Consider the following 26824-nt stretch of genomic DNA (forward strand, 5'->3'; position numbering starts at 1 on the left):
TCGCGATGGTTACCGGATACACATCCTGTGGAGGGAGGACCTTCCCCTGTCAGCTGCTACTCAAAGGCAGCGCGCTGGCCAATCAGAGGCAAGCGGCTCCTGCCTTTGACGTCAGCGCACTGGGAGCTGAAGGTCCGGCATCGGTCGCCTTGGTTACCCGATACATACAAGTTCCAGGAAGCCGGCAAGGGAATGGAAGATAAGGTGAGCATAATATGTGTGTGTGCACGTGCGTGCGTGTTTGTTTGTGTGTGTTTGTGCGTTCTTCTGTGTGTTTGTGTGGACTGCAAGCGCGGGTTAGAGCGCGGTGGATGTATGGAACCGGAAGTGTGTGCGGTGAGTATTTTGCTCGTACAGCAAGGTTTTCTCGTAAACCGAATTACAAATTTACAGAAAGCCTTGTTCGTTAGGCGAAATACTCACTAACTGGGTTACTCGTTAAGCGAGGTTCCACTGTACGTGTCAGCACACCTGTTGCCATGGTTACTACACCACAAGTGATACAAAGGAGGCAGAGATGACATAGTGCTCGTAAGTCGGCAGGGGTGCAAGAATGTATAGAGGTTGCCATAGTGACAGTACAAAAAAATGCTTAAATAAATAAGCGATAGATCACCTTTTATTGCATTTTAATGCAATGTTGCGGCGACCCAAGAAAATGGAATTCTGGAGTTTTGATTTATTTATCATCATGCCCCTTACCAATCAAATTTATTTATTTTATATTTTGATAGATCGGACATTTCTGAAATCAGCAATACCAAATATGTGTATTTTTCTTTTCTTTTTAAATTGTTTTATTTCCAATAGAACAAAAGAAGAACAATTTGAACTTTTATTTAGTGGACTTGTCTTTGAAAGAGGTATATGCACATATAAATAGCTTGAGGGGTGAAATCCTGATGGCAAGTTTCCTTTAGGCCCCCTTCACACGCACGTGTCTCCGGTACGTGCTAGGTCCATTTCCGCATGTACCAGAGACACGGGCACACGTATACCCATTAAAATCAATGGGTTTATGTGCACGCACGTGTTCAGCCATTGGCCCGTGCCTCCGTGTGGAGCAGATGTGAGCCTGTTTGCTCCATACAGAGGCATGTCCGTTTTTCTTCGGCAGCACGGTTGTCACGTGGCCCGCACACGTACCACACGGATATAGTGTGGATGTGGTCCCACGTGACACGCGCCAGAGAAACACATGTGTCATTGTAAAAATAAAAAAAACACATACTCACCTCCACCAGCCCTGCAGTCTCTGCCGCGGCTGTCACCTGCATCCGACACCCATTGAATTTGAACAACATATCTTCTTCACTGGGGGCCGGAATTAGCATCAGCGGGGTGTGGCCTGTGCCGAACACTGTCATTCAGCACCACAGACAGCTCCGGAAGATTCAGGTAAGGCGGAACTATCCGTTCTCCGTGTGTTATTACGTATAACACACGGAGAACACGCATGTGCCACAAACACGGCACACGGGGAGCAAACCACTCCTTTAATACGTCCGTGAAAAAACGGTACTTTTTTTCACGTGCGTGTGAAGGGTGCCTTAAACACACACCTATTGAATGTAGATTGAAAAACATACATAAGTTTAGTTCTTTTTATCACTGCCTGTTTCTACAGTTCAATTCTATCTAATTGTTTTGTAACTTGTAGCTAACCATGTGGATAAATTGGCAATGATCTACAAACTTCCCACAGTTATAAATCACTTTGATATAATTACTGACAGTCAGGTAGATTTACAACACCCAGTGAGATTACTGCCTTATGTAAGTAAGTATATCAAAAGCAGATAATGCATGGCCTGCTCTTCATAAAAAAGTCTTCTGCATGGTAATAAACAGTCAACCACAGCTTCTATGTAAAAAATAATGATAATGATAATGTAATGATTATTATTATTATTATTATTATTACTATTATCACTATTATTACTATTTTTATTAAAATTGGCCAGGACATGTGAACTACATAAGTGTCATAGCTCATGCATGGCTCTGCTGCTGAGCCGATACATGCATCCTGTCTCTGCGATTTTAGGTCTCATGGGAGGGGCTTGTTCCATCCTTAGGTTGTGCCGCCATATCTTGATGCTGCTACCTCTGGGACGCCGCCAGTAATAGTTCCTGCTCTGTAGCGTGCGCAAATGGTTCCCGTGACTCTGACTCTGATCCGACTTGTCTCCCAGCTACCTCTTCCAGACCTATGTTCTCCCTGTACTGCTTGTCCTTCCTGTCCTTCTGACCCCGGTTCCGTCTTGTGTCTCCTTAGTCCTGTCTGTCTGACCACCAGTCCTGTCCCGTGTTTCCACCTCCTCTGTATGTACTTTGATCTCCCGGCTACTGACCTTGGTTACTATTTCCGACTTCAGCTTTGTTTTGCCCTTCTGCCTCTAATGTTACTTCCTGGCTTCCGACCCCTTGCGTCCACCTGGTAACGGCTTGCTTACTCACCAATACTGACGAGACATCCTGGTATTAGACTTTGGCTAGCTGACTATTCTTTTGTGTGCTCTATCACCGACTTGTGCATTTTATGCTTACTGCACCTTGGAGCTACCTCTCCAAGTTGCTTCAGTGTTCCCAACAATAAGTTATTTAAAGTGACTGGTTTATTTTTTGAAAAGAGATTATATGCGTTTCAATTACCAGGCAGTCTTCTGTCCAGAGTTCAAGATCAAAACTATTATTATTTTAGTGAGAAAACAGTAAATTTTATATTTTATTCAGTGGAATCCTTGGTATGCATATAAGTCCAATGGACGCTCTTATTCACTCACTGAGAGTCTTGCTTGCATGATTGTGCATGCGGAGATAGCTGTCAATCATTAATAAGACCGCCCACTGGACACATGCATACAAACACTTGGGAATTCAATGAATAAAATCCAAAATATTCCGAATATTTTTCAACAAACTTATAAATTCTGCTTGGCTTTTCATTCAATATATCATGCTGTCCACAGAATGGACTGCATACACCATGACAGGTTTCCTTTAACTCATTAAGGGCTGGGAAATGTTTTTGTTTTTTCACTTTTGTCTTCCTTACCTTTATCCAAGAGCTATAACTTTTTTATTTTCATGCTCACATAGCCATATGAGGGCTTGTTTGCAGGACAAATTGTACTTTTGAAAGACAACATTCATTCTACCATGTGATGCACTAAAGACAAGAAAATAATCCAAGTATTGTGAAATTGCAAAAACGAATGCAACTCTGCAACTGTTTTTTGTTTTGCTTTTATTGTGCAGAAAAAATAACCCCTACTAAAATTCCCCAGGTTGGTACAATTATGGCAATACAAAACTTACATATTTTTTTGTTGAAATAGTGAAAAACAATTAGCAATCAGTGCCAAAAAAAAAATCACCATTTTCCAAGACTCGCAACTTTTTCATTTTTTGGGTGATGGCTCGTTTTTGTGTTGTGAGTGCAGCGTTTTATTGAAACCTTGGAGTAGACGATATGTTTTGATTACTTCTTTTGGATAATAGCATAGCTGCAGCGACCCAAAAAACGAAATTCTGGCATTTTGATTTTGAGTTAATTAATTTGACATTTTGATAGACTGGAATTTTATAGATGTGGCAATGCCAAATATGTGTATTTTTGTTTTTATTATTTCTATTTGTATTGGGCAAAAGAGGGATGATTCAAATTTTTATGTCTTTTTTTAAGTTTGTTAATATTTTTTACATTTTTTTTCATTTTCTATTATAATTTTTTTGTATTCTTAATGCACTTGAGCCTGCAATCATATGATTGCTTATACTATATATTGCAATACACTATAATGCAGAACACAGTAAAAATCACAGTCTGCTATTAACGTCAGCCCCAGGCTGGGCTTCATAGTAGAATCGTCATGACAGGTATAGGGGTCTTCATGGCGCCTGTCCAATCTATTCATGGGCCTTAGGCCTGTGTAAAAACTGTAAATACGACTGTCAGAAATTGGAGCTGAATAGTTTATCATGATACTATTAATTTTATTTTATATATATATATATATATATATATATATATATATATATTTGAAAAAATAGAAAGAAATTAAAGGTCCTGTGAACCTGTGAAATAGTAATAACAAACACAATTCTGCCTTAGTTTTTGCAGTTTTATTTTTTATAAAATTCATTCTGCTAATGAATCCAATAGGATTTTCCAGGTCCGTATGATTATGGGGATATGCAACCTTTAAAGGTTTTTTTATCTCAGTGGTGTAAAAAAATGTGAACTTTTTGCTTTGTCGATAAAGCTGTGTGAGGTCTTGACTTTTGTACATTGAGTAGAAATTATTATTGATTCCACTATGTGGTATATATGACAATTTGATTGTTTTTTTAATGCATTTTAATTCTCATTTGCATTGAGAATTGCAGAAACTGAAAGACAGCAATTATGGTGTTACATTTTTTTAAATCCATTTCAGTGGTCACTATATGGGATAAATATGTTTACAATTTATTAGTTCAGGCAATTAGGCAGGCAGTAATGCCACATTTATTTTTTTTTCATTTTGCTATTTACGTATGGGGGGAAAGTGATTTAAAAATTTTTATACAGTGGTGTGAAAAATTGTTTCCCCTTCCTGATTACTTATTTTTTTGCATGTTTGTTACACCTAAATGTTTCAGATCACCAAACAAATTTAAATATTAGACAAAGACAACATAAAATGCAGTTTATAAGTGTAGGTCTTTATTTTTAAGGGAAAAAGAAATCCAAACCCACAGGGCACTGTGTGAAAGTGTGATTACACCCCCCCCCCCTCTTTTAAAACATAAATTAACTCTGGTTTATCACACCTTTGGGAACTGAGTTAAATTTCCTTAGCCACAGCCAGGCCTGATTACTGAATTACCTATTCAGATACCAAAGTATACTCAAGGTACCAGAGGTATGCTCATAAGGAGGTGTACCGCCCCTGCAGCAGTTGGACTGCTCGGATCCGGGATTGCTGTGGCTCGAGGGTCTCCGGACCCGGGGGCTCGCGGCCACTAGAAAATAAAAGGGGGTTATTTACAGGGGATTAGTTTTTGTGATGCCACCCGAGGTTCGCGGTAAGGGGAGTACCGCCGCTGCCGATGGTAGTACCCGGGGGAGATGGAGTGGGGCAGCTAGATGACGTTCCCTCCATGGGTAAGGGAGGCCCCGGGACTCTCTGGATGGTGGAGGTGTAGGGAAGCGTGGTGCAGGCCAGGTGGGCAGACTCAGGGTAGAGCAGCATACTCACTCAGGCCGTGTAGATGTTCGTGCGACCATTAAGCAGACTCTGACACAGGAGTAAACCAAGTCTCTGGGTGCCACTGCCACTCTGGGGAGCTCGTCCGGAAATCTGTCCCCGTTGGTATTGCTGGCGGTCTGGAACCTGCCTCCATGCACTTGTGTTTAAACATTTCTGAGTGACCTCTCGGCCTGAAGCTGTCTGGGTCCTGCTCCCTATGGTTAAATAGAGGAGCAGTGCTCTCGATGGCTGACACTTGGGATTTCAGTGGGCTGCATAAGCTGGAAAGCCCTATCCCCCTCCTTGTGTTGGTGCCTTCGATCTCTGAGCTCTTGGGGAAAGTTCATAAAGAGACTATCCTCCACAGGTTAATTATCCGGTTGCATGAAGCTACTCCCTGATCTAGGGTCCAGTACCCTGCCATGCTTGGTACCGGTCCAGTTATTAGAATTTCCAGTGCCAACCGTTCTCCAAAACTAAGTCTGGGCACCCTTCTACAATACCCTGCGACCGGGTCTCCGACTCCTCCGGTCCCAGACCACCGTCTGCGACCTAACCAAAGTTTCCCAGGGAGCTACAACTCCCTCAGCTTCTCACTCTCTGAGGGCTACTACTCAACTCACTATGTCCCTCCCACCAGTCTGCCTGAGGCCTAGGGTGGCCCTTTTCCAGCTAGACCACCCACTGATGTGCCTGACAGGGTGTGGTGTGAGTTGTGGCTAGGATTTGAATGCTGATGGAAGCAATACCAATAGTTAGGATCCCAGAAACATGGAGGATGAGTTCTGTACCGTAAGAAAAAGGAGTGCAGTTCCCGTGACACCCTGATTAGATCAGGGGCGTCACAGACAGACCAAAAACAAACAACCTCTAAAAACATTGATATTTTATTTGTATGTACTAAAATCCCCAGCAAACATACCACAAACAGAAAATAGTGGTGTGTAAATGCTACACAAGGGTAATTTGTGACAGATAGGCAGTGGGGGCCACAGGAAGTGACTTTATAGAACGGGAATTACTTGATATATTCAAGAGTGGCGAGGGCCTCACCCTAGCCTCAACCTGCCTGACAATGGAGGTTAAATCACCCTAGATTTTATGGTGACCCCATTCCTTGTCGGGCATCCCTGTTGCACCCTGAGCTATCACTGATAAATCACCCTCCATCAAACCTCAAAAAGTGCAGGTAAAAGACATAATACATGTACACCCATACAGGTACACTTTGTAAATTGCCATGAGATTAGTATGTATATGTTATGTAAACAATCAACATATTTACAAGTCAGGAAGATCATATAGAAATGAATACTGGTGAAAAAGAATAATGACCTTAGTGGGGACCTAGGTCACAGGTCAGCACTCAGGCCAGCTATCACAACCAGGTGTATTGACAGGTCAAGTTACAAAAATAAGTCCACCCAAGACCGTTTGCAAAAATCTTATAAGCATGGCCCCAAGAGAGATACTTATTGTGTAAGTGTGATCCCCACATGAATAGTCCAGGCCTTAGGTCCCCAATATATTCCTCAGTAACCTGACACGTTTTCATCCAGGCATTAGGGTTCATCAGGGGTCAAGGGACTGAAAAACGTCCCCCAATAAGGGGCACCTGTCCAGCAGTCTCCAATTAAAATAGAATGCCCGAGGATAATGATATGTCTAGTCCTTGTGAGGCATATCAGAGGATCCTGTCATCCTGCAGAAATATATAGGAAATCACTTAAATAGGACCTGCCTGACAAGGTGAAGTAGACCAAAAGATCCTCAAAAGCTAGCCATCTTGCCCCAATCCAAAGAAATTCAAGTGAGAAACAAAGTAATTGAGATCTATCAGTCTGAATTAGGTTATAAAGCCATTTCTAAAGCTTTGGGACTCCAGCAAACTACTGATACAGTCATTATCCACAAATGGCAAAAACATGGAACAGTGGTGAACCTTCCCAAGAGTGGCCAGCCGATCAAAATTACCCCAAGAACGCGGTCTCAAAAGACCCTACAACAACTTCCAAAGAACTGCAGGTCTCACTTGCCTCAGTTAAGCGCAGTGTTCATGACTCCAATATAAGACAGAGACTGGGCAAAAATGGCCTGCATGGCAGAGTTATGAGACGAGAACCACTGTTGAGCAAAAAGAACATAAAGTCTTGTCTCAGTTTTACTAGAAAACATCTTGATGATGCCCAAGACTTTTGGGAGCATACTCTGTGGACTGACAAACCAAAAGTTGAACTTTTTGGAAGCTGTATGTTCCTTTACATCTGGCGTAAAAGTAACATAGCATTTCAGAAAAGGAACATCATACCAAAAGTATAATATGGCGGTGTTAATGGGATGGTCTTGGGCTGTTTTCCTGCATCAGGACCTGGAAGACTTGCTGTGGTAAATGGAACATGTTATTGCTGCTAAGGCTGGCCCAACCAGTTATTACGTTTCAGTGACCCTGAAGGTTTGAATTTCTTTTTCCCTTAATAATAAAGACCTTTAATTATAAACTGCATTTTGTGTTTACTTGTGTTATCCTTGTCTATTATTTGTTCTACATAGATTTTGCTGTTAATGGTTGTAATGATGCACATGCAATGACAATTTAAGTGGCTGTACACTTCATCTTTGTTGTGTAGGGGACATGATTTATGGCACCTACTATAACCAACTGTATGTACTGAAGGTTCTCCTCTTGCACTTGTTAGTGTAGATTTCCTCACACACTTCAGAGCTAAGACTATGTGTTGAAACGCGTAGTTCAATGAGGTATATCCCCTTCTATTTTCTGCCAAACCGCTGTATTTTAACCCCTTCAGCCCCCGGGCACTTTCCGTTTTTGCGTTTTTGTTTTTTGCTCCCCTTCTTCTGAGAGGCGTAACATTTTTATTTTTCCATCAATCTTGCCATATGAGGGCTTGTTTTTTGCGGGACGAGTTGTACTTTTAAATGAAACCATAAGTTTTACCATATAGTGTACTGGAAAACGGCAAAAAAATTCCAAGTGCGGAAAAATTGCAAAAAAAGTGTGATCGTACAATAGTTTTTGGGATATTTTATTCACCATGTTCACTATATGGTAAAACTGAGGTATCTATGTGATGCCTCAGGTCAGTGCGAGTTTGTAGACACCAAACATGTATAGGTTTACTTGTATCTAAGGGGTTAAAAAAAATTCACAAGTTTGTCCAATAAAAGTGGCGCACGTTTTGCGCCATTTTCCAAAACACGTAGCGTTCTTATTTTTAAGGATCTATGCCTCAGTGATGGCTTATTTTTTGCGTCTCGAGCTGACGTTTATAATGGTACCATTTTTGCGCAGATGCTACGTTTTGATCGCCTGTTATTGCATTTTGCGTAAAACTTGCGGCGACCAAAAAACGTAATTTTGGCGTTTGGAATTTTTTTGCGACTACGCCGTTTACCAATCAGATTAATTGATTTTATATTTTGATAGATCGGGCATTTCTGAACGCGGCGATACCAAATATGTGTATATTTATTTATTTTTTAACCCTTTAATTTTCAATGGGGGGAATGGGGGGTGATTTGAACTTTTAGGTTTTTTTTTTTTTTTATTTTTTAAAACTTTTTTTTTTACTTTTTTTTTTATTTTACTAGTCCCCCTAGGGGGCTATAGCGATCAGCAATCCGATTGCTGATCGCTATCTGCTGATCACAGCAATACCGCTGTAATCAGCAGATTCAGTCACTTTGGTTTTCCCTCTGCTCTCGGCCGAGGGAAAATGAAAGTGAAACATCGTAGCAGCAGGCGTCATCACATGACCCTGTGCTACGATGGCAACCACCGATAGTCACGTGATAACACACGTGACTTCCGGTGGGGGCGGCGGTGAGTAACAAACATGGCCGCGCGCATTTAAATCTTGCTGCCAGACTTTGGCAGCAAGATTTAAGGGGTTAATGGCCGCGGGTGGAAGCGATTCCACCCGCGGCTAGCAGGCACACATGTCAGCTGTTGAAAACAGCTGATATGTGTGCCGATCCACGCCGCCTGCCCGCGGCAGGGGGCGGGGCTTAACGGGACACGATCCTGGACGGATAGATCCGTCCAAGGTCGTGAAGGGGTTAATGGAAATCTTCCAAAAAATCTTGGACTTTTTAACATACCCCGAGGATTGCGCTGGATTTTCTTTGATATACATTCCTTTAATTGAATCCAATAATTTCCTATATGGGTAATGCAAGTATTTTTTTTAGCTTAAACGTGATGTCAAAGAAAAAGCAAGTATAGAGTGAAAAATAATATAGTGCAATAACATTCCCACTGCTCTACATTATGTAAGTGGTAACCCGCTACGTCAAGCCATTTGCAGACTTCGACCTACAGCAATGAATGTATCACTGTCTTCATCACATGATTAACTATATAATTATTTTTCAGGAGTTACGTGTGCCATTCGTTTTGCTACAGAAGTAGAAGCAGACAGAAGTTGGTGCCAATGGAACTTTCTCAGAATACTACTTAGCGATCACATCTGAGCAATAAGTAAGAAGACGCCCCTGGTTTAGATTCTCGAAGAAGTTGCAATATTTGCTTTAATTTAACTATAAATATTGTTTCATTATTTACTTTTAGAAATTAAAATACCGCAACGAGTTCAAGAGTTATAAATTATATTGTTTATCATTTCTGTAAATACTTTGTAGGTCATTCTGGAAGACAAAATGAAATATTTCTGAGACTTTGCACTATGGCAAGTAATGACTAGCTTTGCCGAGATTGTTTCCCTTTTTCTGCTGTATAATCATTTGATATTGCTGATACGATTGCATAATGATCCACACGATTATTCCTAGTACTGTTCTCTACACAACATGCTGCTAGCACAATGAACGGTATTTAAATCAGAGTATATTACCTAATGATCCATTATTGTATGAACTACATATTGTAGTGTGATTGTCATCAAGAAGTATAAAACAACCTTTGATTTTTACAATAAAAAGACATCTTCAAAACGCTTTACATTTTATTACATTGGTCCACATGCTGATGGTTTAATTATATATCAATAAGGAAACCCCGAACAGATCATTATGGATCAGTTATATCATGATAACTGCTGGAGAAAAAAGTTTCATGCCGCTGTGCATAATACAACACCTTAAGAGCTTAGACCTTGTTATAATAACTGCCAAATATCTAAAAGAAATACTAATGAGCATGATATGTATAAAAAAATATAAACTAGTGGTTAAAAACAGATCCGAAAGGGGACACAATTCTATAACCGCATCATACATAGCAGGAAAGAGACTTGAGTAGATAAATTAGTGTGCCTTTGCACAAACATACAGTATGTACGAGTATGAGTAATGTAACTTAATAACAACAGAACCCAAAGTTGGTGTAATAATGAAATATATGCGAAATATGCATATACCCACAATACTTTCCTACTCGAATGCCACCAGCCCTGACGTGCGTTTTTGGTGAAACTTCATCTGGAGGTCACTACTTTAAATCTCATCTTTGAGGTAATCTCATTACCTAGGAAGTGACTCAAAGCCCAAATGGTATGTCTGTGTGCTTCCTCATTATTAGTGATGGGTGGTCAAGGGCTGTAAAAGTCCGGATCCGCGTGGTTTCAAAAGTATCCGGGTGTTAGGCCTGGGCCCAGAGTTCTCAGGGACCTCCGGCTAATGGTTTTGATCTGGCAACTCAAGAAACAAAATCATTAAAGGAAAAATAAAAATAAAGCAAGAGCGCTATACTTTCCGAGTCTCCAGCATGGCTGTAATTGCTTACAGGCTGCTTACTCTTCTTCTGGGGCCACTCGTTAGCCTCATACATATTCATTGCTTCCCCTGCCTACTAGCAGTCCTGGCGGCTATGATTGATTGGAGTCAGACAGCAATCCCAGACTGTGTGACAGCGTGTCTGATTGCTTGCAATCACAGACCCTGTCTGTGGGTCACTGTAAATTGGAGTTAGAATACATAAATGAAAAAAATGGCATAAAGTCCCTCCATATTATGATACCAACACAGATAAAGCATACGAATACAGGCTGCAGCCTCCAGCTATAGGCTTATCTCATGCTGTGTATCAAAATAAGAGGGACCGCATGCGACTTTTAAAAAAAAATAAAATTTAAATAAATAATTTTAAAAACTGGTGTGCAGTTCCCCCAATTTTGATACCCAGCCATGATAAAGCTCAACAGCTGGGGGCTGGTATTCTGCTTATTGGGCCCCCAGCCTAAAAATAGCAGTCTGCAGCCGCCCAGGATTGTCGCATCCATTAGATGCAACTATCACAGCACTTTACCTGGCTCTTCCCAATTGCCCTGGTGCGGTGGCAATTGGGGTAATAAGGGGTTTATAACAGCCCACTATTGCCACTAAGCCCTAGATTAGTAATGGGAATCATCTATGAGACCCCCCAATACTAATCTGTAAGTGAAAAGAAATAAACACAAACACCAAAAAAATCCTTTATTTCAAATGTGAGGAAAGAGTTAACCTTTTTCACTGGCTTAGAAAAATAATATAAATTCATTCTCCCTTGCAAGACCAAACCAGACTTATTTACGTAATAAACTATGAGACCAACCTCAAGGATGCAAAATGTTTTGACTTAGAGACGACTGAAAAACATCTTGTTATGGAAGAAGAAACGTCATAGACTGTTATGGGAGTATAAGTCATTATGTTAATTTCTTTTGCTGGGAATATGTAATCCACGCCTTAATGAATGTAGATTAATGAACATGTATGTTGCATAGTTACGCCCTAATCAACTTTGTATAACCTTGTAATGTAAACAAAATAATACACTTTCTATTCGGAGCCACACATCTCCAGTCTTATGTGTATAACAGCGTCTGCCTGTTTTCATTTGAGGCAAAGGGAGTAGCCGAGGTGGGGGTCACCGGTACCCTCTCTGCATTCGGATTTCGCTGGCAACAGCTGTGACCGTTAGGTCAATCTAACATTATCTGGTGCCCGAAAAGCAGGGACCCGTGTTTGTAATCCCAGGACGTAGTGAACTGTCTTGCCAAGCCGAGGGGGAGGTGACCAGACGTGGGGACCAGAAACACCTGGCCAGGTAAGAGTTGAACCTTATTTTTCTCTTTATGCTCCCCATCTCTGTTCAGTTCCCTCCTCAACGTGCAAGAGGTACACTGTGAGTAGATACTGGGTTATTGGCGGGTTTCTACTGAACTCTGAGAGAGCCTTGCCAGCAGATGTTTTCTGTGCCTTGTCTGTTTCTTTGCCCCTCTGTGCTTTATCTCTGTGTGTCTGCTCTCTTGCGGTTTGCTTCTGTGCTGTTGTCCTTGTTGGTTGTCATAGATCCCATACATCAGTGAGTGTTGAAAGGGAATAGTGTACCTGCTCTGTCCATGTGATGTTCACTGCCCTAGTGTTAGTGGGAATAGCCCTGTTTGCCATTGCTATCGGATATAGAGTGTACCTTTGGTACAAGAACGGTAACCCAGCGCCATTCAACATATTCAGCCCCCTCTGAACAGTTAGGACACCCCCTTTCAGTAGGAATACAGATCAAGAGTCAGTCTCTGGGTACTTCCAGGAAAGGTGGTTCTAGACATCACGTTAGGTAGGAATACAAATAAGGAGTTAGTCTCTGAGTACTTCCAGGATAGGTAGGTTTAGTCCAAAGGACGTTCAAGGGTCTAAAAGCTGAAGAAGATAGACGAAGAATGGGGCAAGGAATAGCAAAAGACAGAAGAGCTGGATGCACCCTGCAACATCTCATTACGTGTTATCATGGCAAAAGAACAGCCAGTCAGTCCAAGGAAGTCTTTAAGACATTTGGATTGAAGGGGAAAGATCAATTGGATCCCAACAAATGGGACACAATAAGAGCTACTAGAGCAGGAGTCATAGCAGATAAATCATGGACTAAACTGGTCAGAACTCTTTCTGACATTGCAAAAACAGCCCACAATCAAGGTTGGATATACCATGAAGAATCAGACACTTGGGAAGAAGCTGGGAAGAAGGATAATAAGGATCAGCAGCCTCCTCCGTACCTGTCCGCTACTCCTGGAACAACTCCAAAAATAGCAGGATCCCCGGAATGGACCTGCACAAACTGTGGCCAACAAAATCCGGACTGGAGTGAAAAGTACCTGGCCTGTGGAGCCCCACAGCACAAGCTACAAGCCACAGCACCAGTGCCTCTTTATCCCGTAGTGGAAAGAAGAGTCCTGATAAGACCACCTGTTAATCCACAAAACCCAGATGCTCCCAGAGATGCAGTTCCTCGTACGTATGATGACTACGTACCCTGGACTCCAGGCGAGCAGATGGCTTTCCTGCAAAATGCTCCAGACCCGACTAGAAACCCAGTCAGTTTTTCACGTTACCTGAACCAAATACAGGTCTCCTACAGAAGCACTTGGTTGGACATGGAAGTTTTGTGTAGAGTTAAAATGTCTCCCGAACTGTATGCCAAACTCACTGCCCCCCTGACAGGACATGTTCCGGACGATACCCGTAATGTGGAATCGGGCCAAGACTTCATGATAAGACTCAAGGCTGCTTTACACCAGACAATCTATCGTGCGATAGATCGTCGGGGTCACGGTTTTTGTGACGCACATCCGGCATCGCTGGCGATGCCGGCCTGTGTGACACCTCCTAGCGACGCAGTATCGCTCACAAATCGTGAGTCATGTACTGGTCGTTAGGTTCCATAATATTGTTTAATTTTGTTGTTCATCGTTTCCGTGGTAGCACATGCCGCTCCGTGTGACACCCCGAGAACGATGAACAGCAGCTCACCTGTCACGCGGCCGGTTATGTGAAGGAAGGAGGTGGGCGGGATGTTTACGTCCCGCTCATCTCCGTCCCTCTGCTTCCATTGGCCGGCGGCCGTGTGACGTCGCTGTGACGCCAAACGTCCCTCCCACTCCAGGAAGTGGACGTTCGCCGCCCACAGTGTGGTCGCATGAGAGGTAAGTACGTGTGACGGGGGTTACCGACTTTGTGCGACACGGGCAGCGATTTGCCCGTGCCGCAAAAAGGACGGGGGCGGGTACGATCGATTGTGAAATTGCACAATCGGTCATACCGTGTAAAGCAGCCTTCAATCTCTTCTGCGCCCAGGAGCAAAGAACTAAGGGCACAATGGGACCAGTGCACCAAGGTCCTGTGGAGAATGTCAGCTCATTTTACTACAGATTGATGCAGTCATTCGCAGATGAAGGGCTGGACATACAAGCAGCCGCAATATGTAGCCTGATGGTAAGATTCTTCATGGATGGAATACATGCACCTCTGGCAGAAAGATTGAAAGCGTGTTGCCCAGAATGGAGAAACATGGAAGACATAGATCTTCTAGTCAACAAAGCAAGTGGCTTAGAAACTGATGCAAAGGATAAAAGGAGCAACAAGAAAGTTGTCATAGCAGCAGTGGACGGTCAGCCAGAAGGTACAAGAAGGAAAGCACCGACCTGCTACTATTGTGGAATCAGAGGACATGTGATCAGAGACTGTAGAAAGAAGAAGAGGGACGCTCAAAACCAACCCAAGAATCAGGAGGAGAAGACTGCCTGACTTGCGGCAGCACGGGATAGGGATGCCAGAGGTCCATTTATACACGTCCCCCTTCACATTGGCAACAAGGAAATAAGAGCTTTGGTGGACTCAGGAGCCTCACGCTCCGTACTCCCCAGGAACCTGGTGCCTGAAGGATCCATCTCATCTGAAGCTACTGTAGTATCCGGATTTGATGGACAAGCCCAGATAATCCCAATAACACATCCACTGAAGGTGAAACTGGGACCACACATGTTCGTGTCTAAATTCTTAGTGTCCCCCCTGGGTGGAGATGCCCTAGTGGGAGCAGATCTACTATTAAGACTGCAAGCTCAGATTGTCTACAATGAAGATGGATCTGCTATCCTGCAAATTCCAGAAGATATCCCAGAAGAAGTCCTGTGCACCCTCCAGATGATCGAAGATCAACCAGAATCTGATGTTACACGTGAAGTAAACACGGATCAAATACTTTTACAAGTTCCTGCAAAACTCTGGTCCACATCAAAAACTGACCTCGCCACATTTCCCATGCCCCCTGTAAAAGTTTCAGTCAAACCTGAAATTGCACCACCGCAGCTGAGACAATATCCTCTCAATGCTCAACAGGAAGCTGCCCTGGATTACCAAATAAAAGAACTGCTGAAGTCGGGAGCCCTCAGAATTACCAAGTCTTCTTACAACACTCCGCTGTTTCCTGTTAAGAAGAGACAAGTAAAAAAAGGTGACCCAGTTACGTACCGGATGGTACACGATCTGAGGGCAGTGAACTCAATACTGGAGCCCTTCACCCCTGTTGCACCAAATCCACATACGCTGCTCACACAGGTGCCGGCTACACCCACCCATTACACAGTCATAGACCTTGCTAATGCTTTTTTCTCAGTACCACTGGACCCAGCATGCCAAGATTTCTTTGCATTCACGCACAAGCAAAATCAATATACATGGACACACCTGCCCCAAGGTATGCAACATTCTCCTACGCAATATACTCAGGCAATGAACAATGTGCTTCAGGGCTGGGAGCCCCCTGAACACTGTGTCCTTCTTCAGTACGTGGATGATTTACTACTGTGCTGCCCCAGTGAAGAAAAATGTAAAACGGCTTCAATAAGCCTTCTTACCTTTCTGGCAGAAGTAGGATGCAAAGCAAGCAGAGATAAATTGCAATTCTGCAAAACGAAGATCACTTTCCTGGGTCATTGCCTTTCTGCGGGACAAAAACACCTCAGCCCGGACAGACAAGAAGTTATCAGGAAAGCAAGCATTCCTAGGAATCTCAAACAGCTGAGAGGATTTTTAGGACTAATATCATTCTGCAGACAGTGGATTCCTAATGCATCGCTACTCATGCAACCGCTGTATGATTGCACAAAGAATGTTCCTTTCTCCCTTACAGAGGAAGCTCGACAAAACTTTCAAAAGCTCAAGGAACTAGTGATTGATGCACCTGCTCTGGCACTACCAAACTATGATCTCACCTTTAATCTGTTCGTAGCAGAGCTTCAAGGATTTGCCATAGGAGTACTCACCCAGAAGACGTACAAACATCACATAATCGGGTACTACTCCTCTCAACTTGACAACGTCACCAAAGCAGCACCAACCTGTGTCCGTGCTATTACAGCAGTTTCAAACATACTGCAGAAAGCATCTGAAATCTCACTCGATTTCCCGACTACCATCCTTACCAGCCATGACATCTATGCTGTTCTCAATCAAGTGCAGCTGAAACACCTCTCCATGGCAAGACAAGTCAGACTTCAGTGCACGCTGCTGCTACCCCCAAACATCTCATTTGCTCGAGTTACAAGTCTAAACCTTGCTGATCTGCTGATCTTCACAAGTTTAGAAGGGGGGACAGAAGAAGAGAGTGACAAACGTACCAGCGCACCATTTGACCATGATTATCAGGAACTCATTGAACATGAGGCAAAGCCCCTGCACAATATTCAGGCAACACCGCTTACAAATCCAGACTTTGAACTTCTTGTGGATGGTAGCAGATACGCTGATGAAGCAGGCAAGTTCCACACCGGATTTGCAGTAGTGACTCTATATGCAGTCTTAGCCAAACAACCGCTACCTCCACGCATATCTGCTCAAGAAGCAGAACTTCTTGCTCTCATCTGGGCAATTGAGTTTCTGGAAGAACGAACAGCGAACATCTACACGGACTCAGCCTATGCATACGGCATTGTGCACGATTTTGGCACTATCTGGCAGACTAGAGGATTCCTCACAGCAACAGGAAATCCCATCAGGCATGGAGCCTCAGTGAAGAAACTAATGGAAGTAGCCTTGATACCAAAGCAGCTAGTAATCATAAAGGTTGCTGCCCACACCAAGGCTCAAACATCCGAGGCAAGGGGAAATCGCTTGGCCGATCGAACAGCAAAACAAGCAGCCTTACTCCCTTTGAAGGAGACGGAAACAGTGTCAACGACGGAGGAAGAAATGCAGAACCTCTTTGAGACACAAGAAAATGCCCTTGAGGAAGAAAAGGCCGGATGGCGGGCCAAGGGGGGCAGAAAAGGTGGAGAGGATTTGGCGCCTAAACGGACTTTCCGTCCTGCCACGCAGTTGGTTCCCTGCCATTTTCCAAGTACTCCACTACCCCACACACGGTAGCACAAACTCAATCATGAACAAGATGCAACCTTATTGGGTAGCCCCCGGCTTCAGACAATATGCCTCCCAGAGAATAAAAGCTTGTCACATCTGTCAACAACACAATCCAGGCCAGCTAACTAAAACCCCGCAAAGACACATGCCAAAGACGTTTGCCCCATTTCAAAGAGTACAAATAGACTATATACAGTTGCCAAAACATGGCATCTACGAGTTTGTACTTGTCTGTGTAGACCTCTACTCAGGATGGCCAGAGGCCTACCCTGTAAGCTCAGCCACGGCCCGAATTACAGCAAAAAAATTGGCCTGTGAGCTGGTGCCTCGGTTTGGACTCCCTGAAGTCATAGAGTAAGACCGAGGTACTCAGTTCACTGGACAAGTTTTCCAGAACACCTGTGCCCTGTTAGGCATTCAGTCAGCCTTACACACGCCTTACCACCCACAGTCATCAGGGAAACTGGAAAGGTTAAATGGAACTCTAAAGCTCAAACTAGCCAAGGCAGTGGAGGAGACTGGTAGACCATGGACAGAATGTCTCCCCATAGCTCTTTACTCTATAAGGACTACCCCACAGGGAAAGCACAGGCTCTCACCCTTCGAAATACTCTTTGGTAGTGCACCCAGATTAGGATGCTACTTCCCGCAGGAGTTACACCTGCAATGTGATAGCCTAACGTCTTATGTTGTTTCTCTGCAGAAGAGACTAACTGAAACCCACCAAAGGGTCTACTCTTCTCTACCTGATCCTGATGCCGTTCCAGGAACCCACTCTCTAAAGCCTGGTGACTGGGTCTACCTAAAGAAGCACGTGAGAAAGACCCTTGAGCCACGATTCGAAGGGCCTTTGACTGTCCAGCTGACCACTCCAACCTCCATCAAACTTGAGCGGAGATCGACATGGGTCCATGCCAGCCACAGCAAGAAGGCCTAATACTGCTGATAAGTATTTCTATGTGTATTCCCTTTTTGGGGCCTTCTACACCACGGCAGAATTCATTTGAGACCCATCATGAAGTGTTAGCTGAAAAACTTGAGATCACAGACTGCTGGATATGTACACACGCACCTGTGACAGCCTCTTCTATGCCACACTTAGACATACCAGTCCCAATAAATGAAGTGTTCCAATGGGGAGGCTGTTACAATAGACTATGAGTCAATGACACCAAGTATCAAAAACTGTGGAACACTAGTGTGCCCATACCAATAGAAGGGTGGGTAGATTTCCCCTGGTGGCAAGGCAACCTTACTACTGGCCTTCCCGGAACCCAGCAATATTTAGCCTTTGAAGGAAGCAGCTGGGTACCTAGTAATTACACAAAAACACCTACTATGGGCAAGATTCTAAAAGAAGGAATCAAAATAAGTTTTGGGCGAACCTCTGACAGTACAGATGCATTTAAACCCTTGCTGTTAGAGAGACATTTGCATGATCATGGGTGGGTATACAATTCATTGTTTCCAGAAGGCACAAATGATACTTGTTACTCCCAATCCGGAAATTTATAGTGCAATGATTCTGACCCATATGTGCCTGGCCGAGAAACCTGTGGTGAACCATCCACAGGGTATTGTAGTTCCCTAGGCCAACTTCCCGGATGGTGTATGCTCAGAAACATATCGGCCTTTATAGATATAGTACATAGACTCATATTACAACATTCTGCCATCTGGGATTTCCCACCGCAAACCTACTGGGTTTGTGGTTACAATGCCTACAAATGGCTACCAGTCACAAATGGCCTGCACCTTGGCCCGTTTGACCCCTGCCACCTTCATTATCAATACCACTGATATACCGGCAGGGAAAATGCTTCTCCACCTACTGGTAAAGAGAGCAGCAGACAACAAAGACAGGCCTAGTGGCCGACCCCATGTGATTCAAATGAGTCATGTCAACAAATTTTTCAGTTCTCTTTTTATCTACCCCATGATAATGCAGATGTATGATAAGTTGGTGGACAGCACTGACTATCTTGATCAAATTTTTGAGGTTCTCCAAGCAGTAAATAGTACCATTGCCATACAGAGACAATTAATCATTGTAACCAACCAACATACTTTGGTACTGGATTACCTCACTGCAGCCCAAGGGGGATGTGCCAAGTAATAGGCCCCAGCTGTTGTCACTACATAGATCCAAAAGGAACCTTAAAAGCCCAAGCCAGTTTAACTGAGATACAAAAGCTGAGGAAAAAACATGATGAGGAGGTACTCAGAAGCTCAGATGCATAGTGGAGCAATACCTTCTCAATGTTCAACCCTGTAAACTGGTTTAAGGGAATAGGAGGATGGTTCATGGGGATACTGCAATCAGTGTTCCAAGTGTTACTCTGTTTACTAGTTGCTTATGTAGTGTTCAAGTTGCTAATGGCTTTGTTTTCCCGCTGCTTGAAGCAGATACAATGATTATTCAGCACCCGTATGAAATCACTAATATGCCTTTTTTCTCTTCTCTACTCTTTCCTCTAGAAATCACCTTGGCGTATCATGATGAGACTCCTATCGAGAGGCATGCAGGCAGTCCTCTGGGTGATGGATATGAGACGACACTCCCTGAGCAACCCGCGGCTCAGAAAGTATCTGGAGGCTAGCCTGCTCTCTCTATAGTCCACAGCTTCTCGATGGCCCCCTGTCCATCAATCACGCCAATAGGGGGGATTGTGAGGAAAGAGTTAACCTTTTTCACTGGCTTTGAAAAATAATAGAAATTCATTCTCCCTTGCAAGACCAAACCAGACTTATTTATGTAATAAACTATGAGACCAACCTCAAGGATGCAGAATGTTTTGACTTGGAGACAACTTAAAAACATCTTGTTATGGAAGAAGAAACGTCATAGACTGTTATGAGAGTATAAGTCATTATGTTAATTTCTTTTGCTGGGAATATGTAATCCACGTCTTAATGAATGTAGATTAATGAATATGTATGTTGCATAGTTACGCCCTAATCAACTATGTATAACCTTGTAATGTAAACAAAATAATACACTTTCTATTCAGAGCCACACATCTCCAGTCTTATGTGTATAACAGCGTCTGCCTGTTTTCATTTGAGGCAAAGGGAGTAGCCGAGGGGGGGGGGGTCACCGGTACCCTCTCTGCATTCGGACATCGCTGGCAACAGCTGTGACCGTTAGGTCAACCTAACACAAATAAAATACAAACCCCCCCCCCCAAAACACCCAGATTCACCATAATCCATATGACGTTCCATGATGGCTCCAGATCGACTCCATCTGATGTGACAGCGGGCAGCCACAGAAGATGACTGCACGCTGTGAGCTTCAGGCAGAGAATGAGCTGCAGCAATGAGTGGTGATGTCACTCAGGTTATTTGCGGTCACAACAGATATATAAATATATATATAAATATATATATATATATATATATATATATATATATATATACTGATGAAGAAAATGGTAACAATGTTTTGAAGTTTTATCTTTCAGGCTCCATACCTCACCATCCACTACAGCTTTGAGCATGAAACTGCCTTCATTTTATAGAAATTCATCTTGGCTATCTCACACATAAATTTGACTTGTAACTGTTTAGCATATGATTAGTTATGCAGATTCATCCTTATGTCACTGCATTGTTATTGTTTTGCTTGTGGTGGTACAAAACTCTTTTTCTTCCTGTATAATACAAACTGTGACGACATGGACTCTCTTGGGTTAAAGTTTCTTAAAATTCATCCAGACAGGATGATAGATTGTTTATAGATGGGGGATAAGTCCCTCATTTTTTTTACAAGACTCTTGTTGACTCATGTAATTGTGTTGGCCACTGAAAGCCAGACGTATTGTTTCTCCAGACTCTTCCAGTAATCATTGTATTGTAGTTGTGTATTGCTAATGTGATTACCTTAGTAGCCATTGTCGAGTCTGTGACTTGCAGACTTCATGTAGATATCTTCAGTCTTTCTATGCACATCATTTAAATGAACATTGTCCATGCAGCTTGAGATTTATCCAATGGGAGAGGCGATCTTGTCCAACCAATCGATGAGGACGCAGTGTATCCAAGTGGAAGGCTGTGGCTATAAAAGGGATTTCTTTAAGCCACCAGGTTGTTGTTGATGGATGCTGATGGATCCAGTCTAGGCTCTTAGGAGCTGACTAGAGGATCAGGATATCTTATGGCTTCAATCTAGGGACTCCGGTTCCGGTTGGAGACCATATCCAGAGCCTAGGGATTTCGACTCCGGCTGCCAGGATTGTATCATCATACCAGGACTACCTAAGGAGGACACTTGGGACAGTTCAGTCACCTGTTACAGACTTTGCAGACCTCAGCCAGCTTCCTAAATCTGGCGTTATTCCAGTCACAGTGGGTGCCCGCCGAAAGCGGGGTGCTGCTGGATTGGAGTAAGTAGCCCTGGAACCTGTGAGGCATGGACATTCTAAATCCTTGGTGAGCCAGCGGAAGGGTGAGACTCTGTTGCCTGTTACATTTGTGTGTTTTGCTGGTTATGTGTTATGTGCCGTTAATTGTTTGGGGATCCAATAAAGTCTAATTATTGTGATTCCCTCACCCTGTGTTGTCTGAGTAGTGTTACGCCCACGGTTAAGGAGGCCGGCGTTCAGTTGGGATGAGCCCTGAGCCACGCTGTCTTTCTAAAGGCGGCGGGTTTTAGTGGACGAGAGCACCCACTGAGCCCCGTGTCTCCACATAAACTGCAACCTATTCTCACTATTCTCACATTTCCTAATAGCTCATTGTGTTATTAAGTTGATTCCCAAGACAAAGGTCACTGCTTCCTCCAACTCATCAACATTGGTCTCTCAGCCAAGAAAATTACCAAACTACATCATGTAAGTGCCATGACAGGTGGAGGCAGAGTGGAGAGACCACAATCTTAGCTGCTTGAGGTCCAGTGTGAAGTTTCCACAATGAGTGATGGTTTGGGGAGCCATGTCATCTGCTGGTGTAGGTCTACTGTGTTTTATTAAGACCAAAGTCCGCGCAGTCGTCTACCAGGAAATTGTAGAGCATTTCATGCTTCCCTCTGCCAACAAGCTTTTTGGAGATGGAATTTTCATTTTCCAGCAGGACTTGGCACCTGTCCACACTGCCAAATGTACCAATACCTGGTTTAATAACCACATTATCACTGTGCTTGATTGGTCAGCAAACTTACCTGACCTAAACCTCATAGAGAATCTATGGGGTATTGTCAAGAGGAAGATGAGAGGCATCAGACTCAACAATGCAGATGAGCTGAAGGCTGCTATCAAAGCAACCTTCGCTTCCATAACATCTCAGCAGTGCCACAGGCTGATTGCCTCCATGCCACGCCGCACTGATGCAGTAATTCATGCAAAAGGGGGCCCCTGACCAATTATTGAGTGCATTTACTGTACATAGTTTTCAGTAGGCCAACATTTCTGAGCTTAAAATCAGTTTTTCAGTTGGTCTTATATAATATTCTTATTTTCTGAGATAATGACTTTTGGGTTTTCATTGACTGTAAAGGCTACTTTACACACTGCGATATCGGTCCCGATATCGCTAGTGTGGGTACCCGCCCCCATCTGTTGCGCGACACGGGCATATCGCTGCCCGTGCCGCACAACATCGCCCAGAGCCGTCACACATACTTACCTGTCCGGCGACGTCGCTGTGACCGGCGAACCGCCTCCTTTCTAAGGGGGCGGTCCGTGCGGCGTCACAGCGACGTCACTGAAACGTAACTGAACCGCCGCCCAATAGCAGCGGAGGGGGGGAGATGAGCGGGACGTAACATCCCGCCCACCTCCTTCCTTCCTCATAGCGGCCGGGAGGCAGGTAGGGAGAGCTTCCTCGCTCCTGCGGCGTCACACGCAGCGATGTGTGCTGCCGCAGGAACGAGGAACAACTTCGTTACTGCTGCAGTAACGATAATTGAGAATGGACCCCCGTGTCGCCAATTAGCGATTTTGCACGGTTTTTCAACGATGCAAAATCGCTTATCGGTGTCACACGCAACGGCATCGCTAATGCGGCCGGATGTGCGTCACAAAATCCGTGACCCCAACGACTCCGCATTAGCGATGTCGCAGCGTGTAAAGCCCGCTTAAGCCATAATCATCAACATTAACAGAGATAAACACTTGAAATAGATCAATCTGTGTGTAATGACTCTATAAAACACATGTGTTTCCCTTTTTGTACTGAATTACTGAAATAAATTAACTCTTTGATGATTTATTAATTGAGCTGCACTTGTATACCCAAGTGAGCTGACCAGTATGCACCAATATTGGGAACATGTAGAAGAGACCTGCAATCAGATTTAGGTTGAGACATATTTGAATCTGATTGAGAGCATGCCCAGAAGTGTTTAGGCAGTGTTGAAAGCCAAAGGTGAATTTACAAAATACTAACAAAATGAAAAAAAAAAATAAATTTAGATTTTTAGGGTCAGCACACATGCCAAGTAATACGGAGCGAGTGAAATGTGCTAAAAAATTGCATTCCACTCGGACCAATATTACTGTATGGGGTAGCTCCCATGCACATACGGCGAGTAATACGGAGCGAGTGGAATGTGATAAAGAACTGCATTCCACTCAGACCAATATTACTGTATGGGGTAGCTCCCATGCACACACGGCGAGTAATACGGAGCGAGTGGAATGTGATAAAAAACTACATTCCACTCAAACCAATATTACTGTATGGGGCAGCTCCCAGAAGCGATATTTTTTCAGCCTTAATCGAACTGAAAAAACAATTGCAGCATGATGTGGGTGCAATACGATCCTGTTTCACTCACACCCATTCCAGTCTAAGGGGGCGAGAGAAACATCGCATTGCACTACTGTTACACCAGTGTAATGCGAGTGCAGTGCGATTCTCGCATCAGCCGGCAATGGAGGTGACAGTCCCATGACACTCGCATGACACTCGGCTCCTGCTGTGCTGCGAGCGTGAGCAAAGTGTCATGCGAGGACTCACAGTAATCCCCATTTGGCCTCAGCCTTTGGAGCAAAAGAGTAACAATGCAATGACCTGACAAGAATCCGCATAACTAATGATATGCTAAATATTAGCAAGTCAAATTTATGTATGAGATAGCCAAAATCATTGTCTATAAAATAAAGGTAGTTTCCCATTTGAAGCTACAGTGGATGGTAAGATATGGAGACGGAAATTCAAAAGTTCAAAACATTGTTACCCTTTTGCGTGTCAGTGTATATTTGGCTTTCAGGTGAAACCTCAGGATAATCCTAAAATTCACTTTATCCTCTTCAAGTGAACCTAATCTGACCTTCTCTATACTTTTGAATGCACATGTCCAACTCTTCATGTTCATGTACATGTTTCAGTATGTTTTGCACAACACACTGTTCTCTAACAAGAAGCTTAATGACAAAATTTACAACAGATGTTTTATCCACAAATTACCCAATACATTTCAGGATTCAATTGGCATTGGTATTTAAGCGGAGCAAGGAAAAATAGAACAATGGCTCCAGAACCAGCAAATGAAAAGGTAAAATCTTTATTCCATATTCTTTAAAACAGCAACGTTATATTAAAAAAAGCAGCATCAGGAATGTACAGAACCTAACGCGTTTCAGACAGGAATAAAACCAAAAAACATCCTTAATTATGGGTCCTATGATTAAGGACGTTTTTTGTTTTTATTAATTCCTGTCCAAAACGCGTTAGGTTCTGTACATTCCTGATGCTCTGTTTTTGATTATAATGTTGCTGTTTTAAAGAATATGGAATAAAGATTTTACCTTTTAATTTGCTGGTGCTGGAGTCATTGTTCTATTTTTCCTTGCTCCGCTGCTATACCAGATCTGGCTGACTTGGAGGTTCTCGCACACCGCCCCTATAAACCTTGAGGCAACCACCTAGGTAAGTGGAAAATTTCACTTTTTTCTTATGCAATTCAGTGGTATTTAAGCATTCACTCTCACCATGCTGTTCACAACTTAAGATCATGAGACCAAGACAACACCTAACAATTGATCAATAGTTCATTGAGAGGTTTCAAGCAGGGTGTTCTCAGATGCAGGGGTACTGAGCTTAGAGTGTCACAGAGTGTCATCAGCAGGTTGCAAGAGAGATACAGAAAGACTGGATGAGTCACAAAAAGGCATAAAAGTGGAAGTCTTTTGGCCACATCCCCCCTGATGGCCACTTCATTGTGAACAACCGGATGATGAATGATAAATGCCACACAACACATTTAAGAGAGGTGAAAAGCACCCAAGTGTGAAGTCAGACCATTCAAAACCATTTATATCAGTGTGGTCTGCGAGCAAGATGACATGAAAGGGTCACTGGCGACACCACCAGGCACAGATGATGTCATTGTCTTGCTGAATGATGGACCAGTGGGCCTCATTGCTGTTCAGTTGTGAAATTCATATCATGCTGAACAGAAATAATGTCCGCCAATGACGTTGGAGACATCAAGGACAGTGTTGTGCATCAGCCACTGTTGTCACCAGATGAGCCTTTGGTTGTGGTGGTACAGTGTGGGCAGGTGTGTCTAGTCATCACAGAACTACAATACACTTTGTTAATGGTACAGTGATACACCCTTACTAGTTGAATAATTTCATTAATCCAGTCATTGTGCCTCTTAATGAACAACGCAAGACTAATTTCATCTTTATGGACAACAATGCTCCAACTCATTCAGGTTGCATCATTAGGGAATGACTGCTGAGAAAGGGGTACCTCAAATGGAGTAGACTGCACTTTCTCCAGACCTGAATCCCTTAGGAAAACCTATGGGATCATCTGAGTTGCTGTGTAGATGCTTGTAACTCTGTACCCCAGAATCTCAATGACCTGAGGGCTGCCATTCAAGAAGAGTGGGATGGCATACCTCAGCAGAAAATAACTTGATTGGTAAACAGTAATCCAATTTGGTGGTTTTCCTGAGAAAAAAGTGAAGATACATTTTGAAACGTGTAGAATTAAAACCACCCTTGTTAAACTAACTCAGCTCTTTGGATCTTCGTTTATTCAAAGCAGTGCAGACTTATTCCACAACTTTATTTCGATTCCTGTTATTAGATATGCCTTTGTGAGGAGAGGGGTATTGTTGGGATGGATAAAGCTAAATAAAATGTTGTTCTGTGCCTTGGCTGGAGATCATGGCAAGTGCCAGTGCAATGTGGCTTCGAAGCTAGTGACAAGAATTGCACCAGATTATCAAATCATGAATCCGGTTCCTGAAATGTCCAAATTCTTGAGTAAACGGGAGAGTGTGACCCCTAAATGTGCATGCAGTTTGTTTTAAGAGAACACCAAGCAAAGTGATAGTGTGCATTATGCCTTGTTGAGCAAGCTGAGCAAGTGTTAGAATCTAGTGCAACAACCCAAGTGAGAGGCTGCGCAACAGGCTTCAGAGCAACAGGCCAAGCAAGCCAAATGAGAGACCAGCTGGAGTTAGCGTGATTCTAAATGCTGCA

At 43.3% G+C, this 26824-nt stretch overlaps 1 protein-coding gene across 3 annotated transcripts in view; it reads left to right on the forward strand.

Moving 5' to 3' along the window:
- SLC2A12 (solute carrier family 2 member 12) overlaps window positions 1-21895 on the forward strand; it is a 114336-nt gene extending 92441 nt beyond the window's left edge. Inside the window, exons 5-7 of one of the 3 annotated variants that reach the window (XR_012751627.1) lie at window positions 9631-9735; window positions 9897-12300; window positions 18088-21895. Coding sequence is in view for 1 of the 3 variants with exons in the window: in XM_075339863.1 (XP_075195978.1) it covers window positions 9631-9715 (85 nt within the window). In the remaining 2 variants the exon portion in view is untranslated. Of the gene's footprint in view, window positions 1-9630; window positions 12301-18087 lie in introns of all 3 variants that reach the window. The other 2 variants (XR_012751626.1, XM_075339863.1) reach the window with 2 other exon arrangements.
- The last annotated feature ends 4929 nt before the right edge of the window (window positions 21896-26824 follow it).

Source organism: Anomaloglossus baeobatrachus, chromosome 3 (assembly GCF_048569485.1).
Source record: "Anomaloglossus baeobatrachus isolate aAnoBae1 chromosome 3, aAnoBae1.hap1, whole genome shotgun sequence".
NCBI lineage: Eukaryota > Metazoa > Chordata > Amphibia > Anura > Aromobatidae > Anomaloglossus > Anomaloglossus baeobatrachus.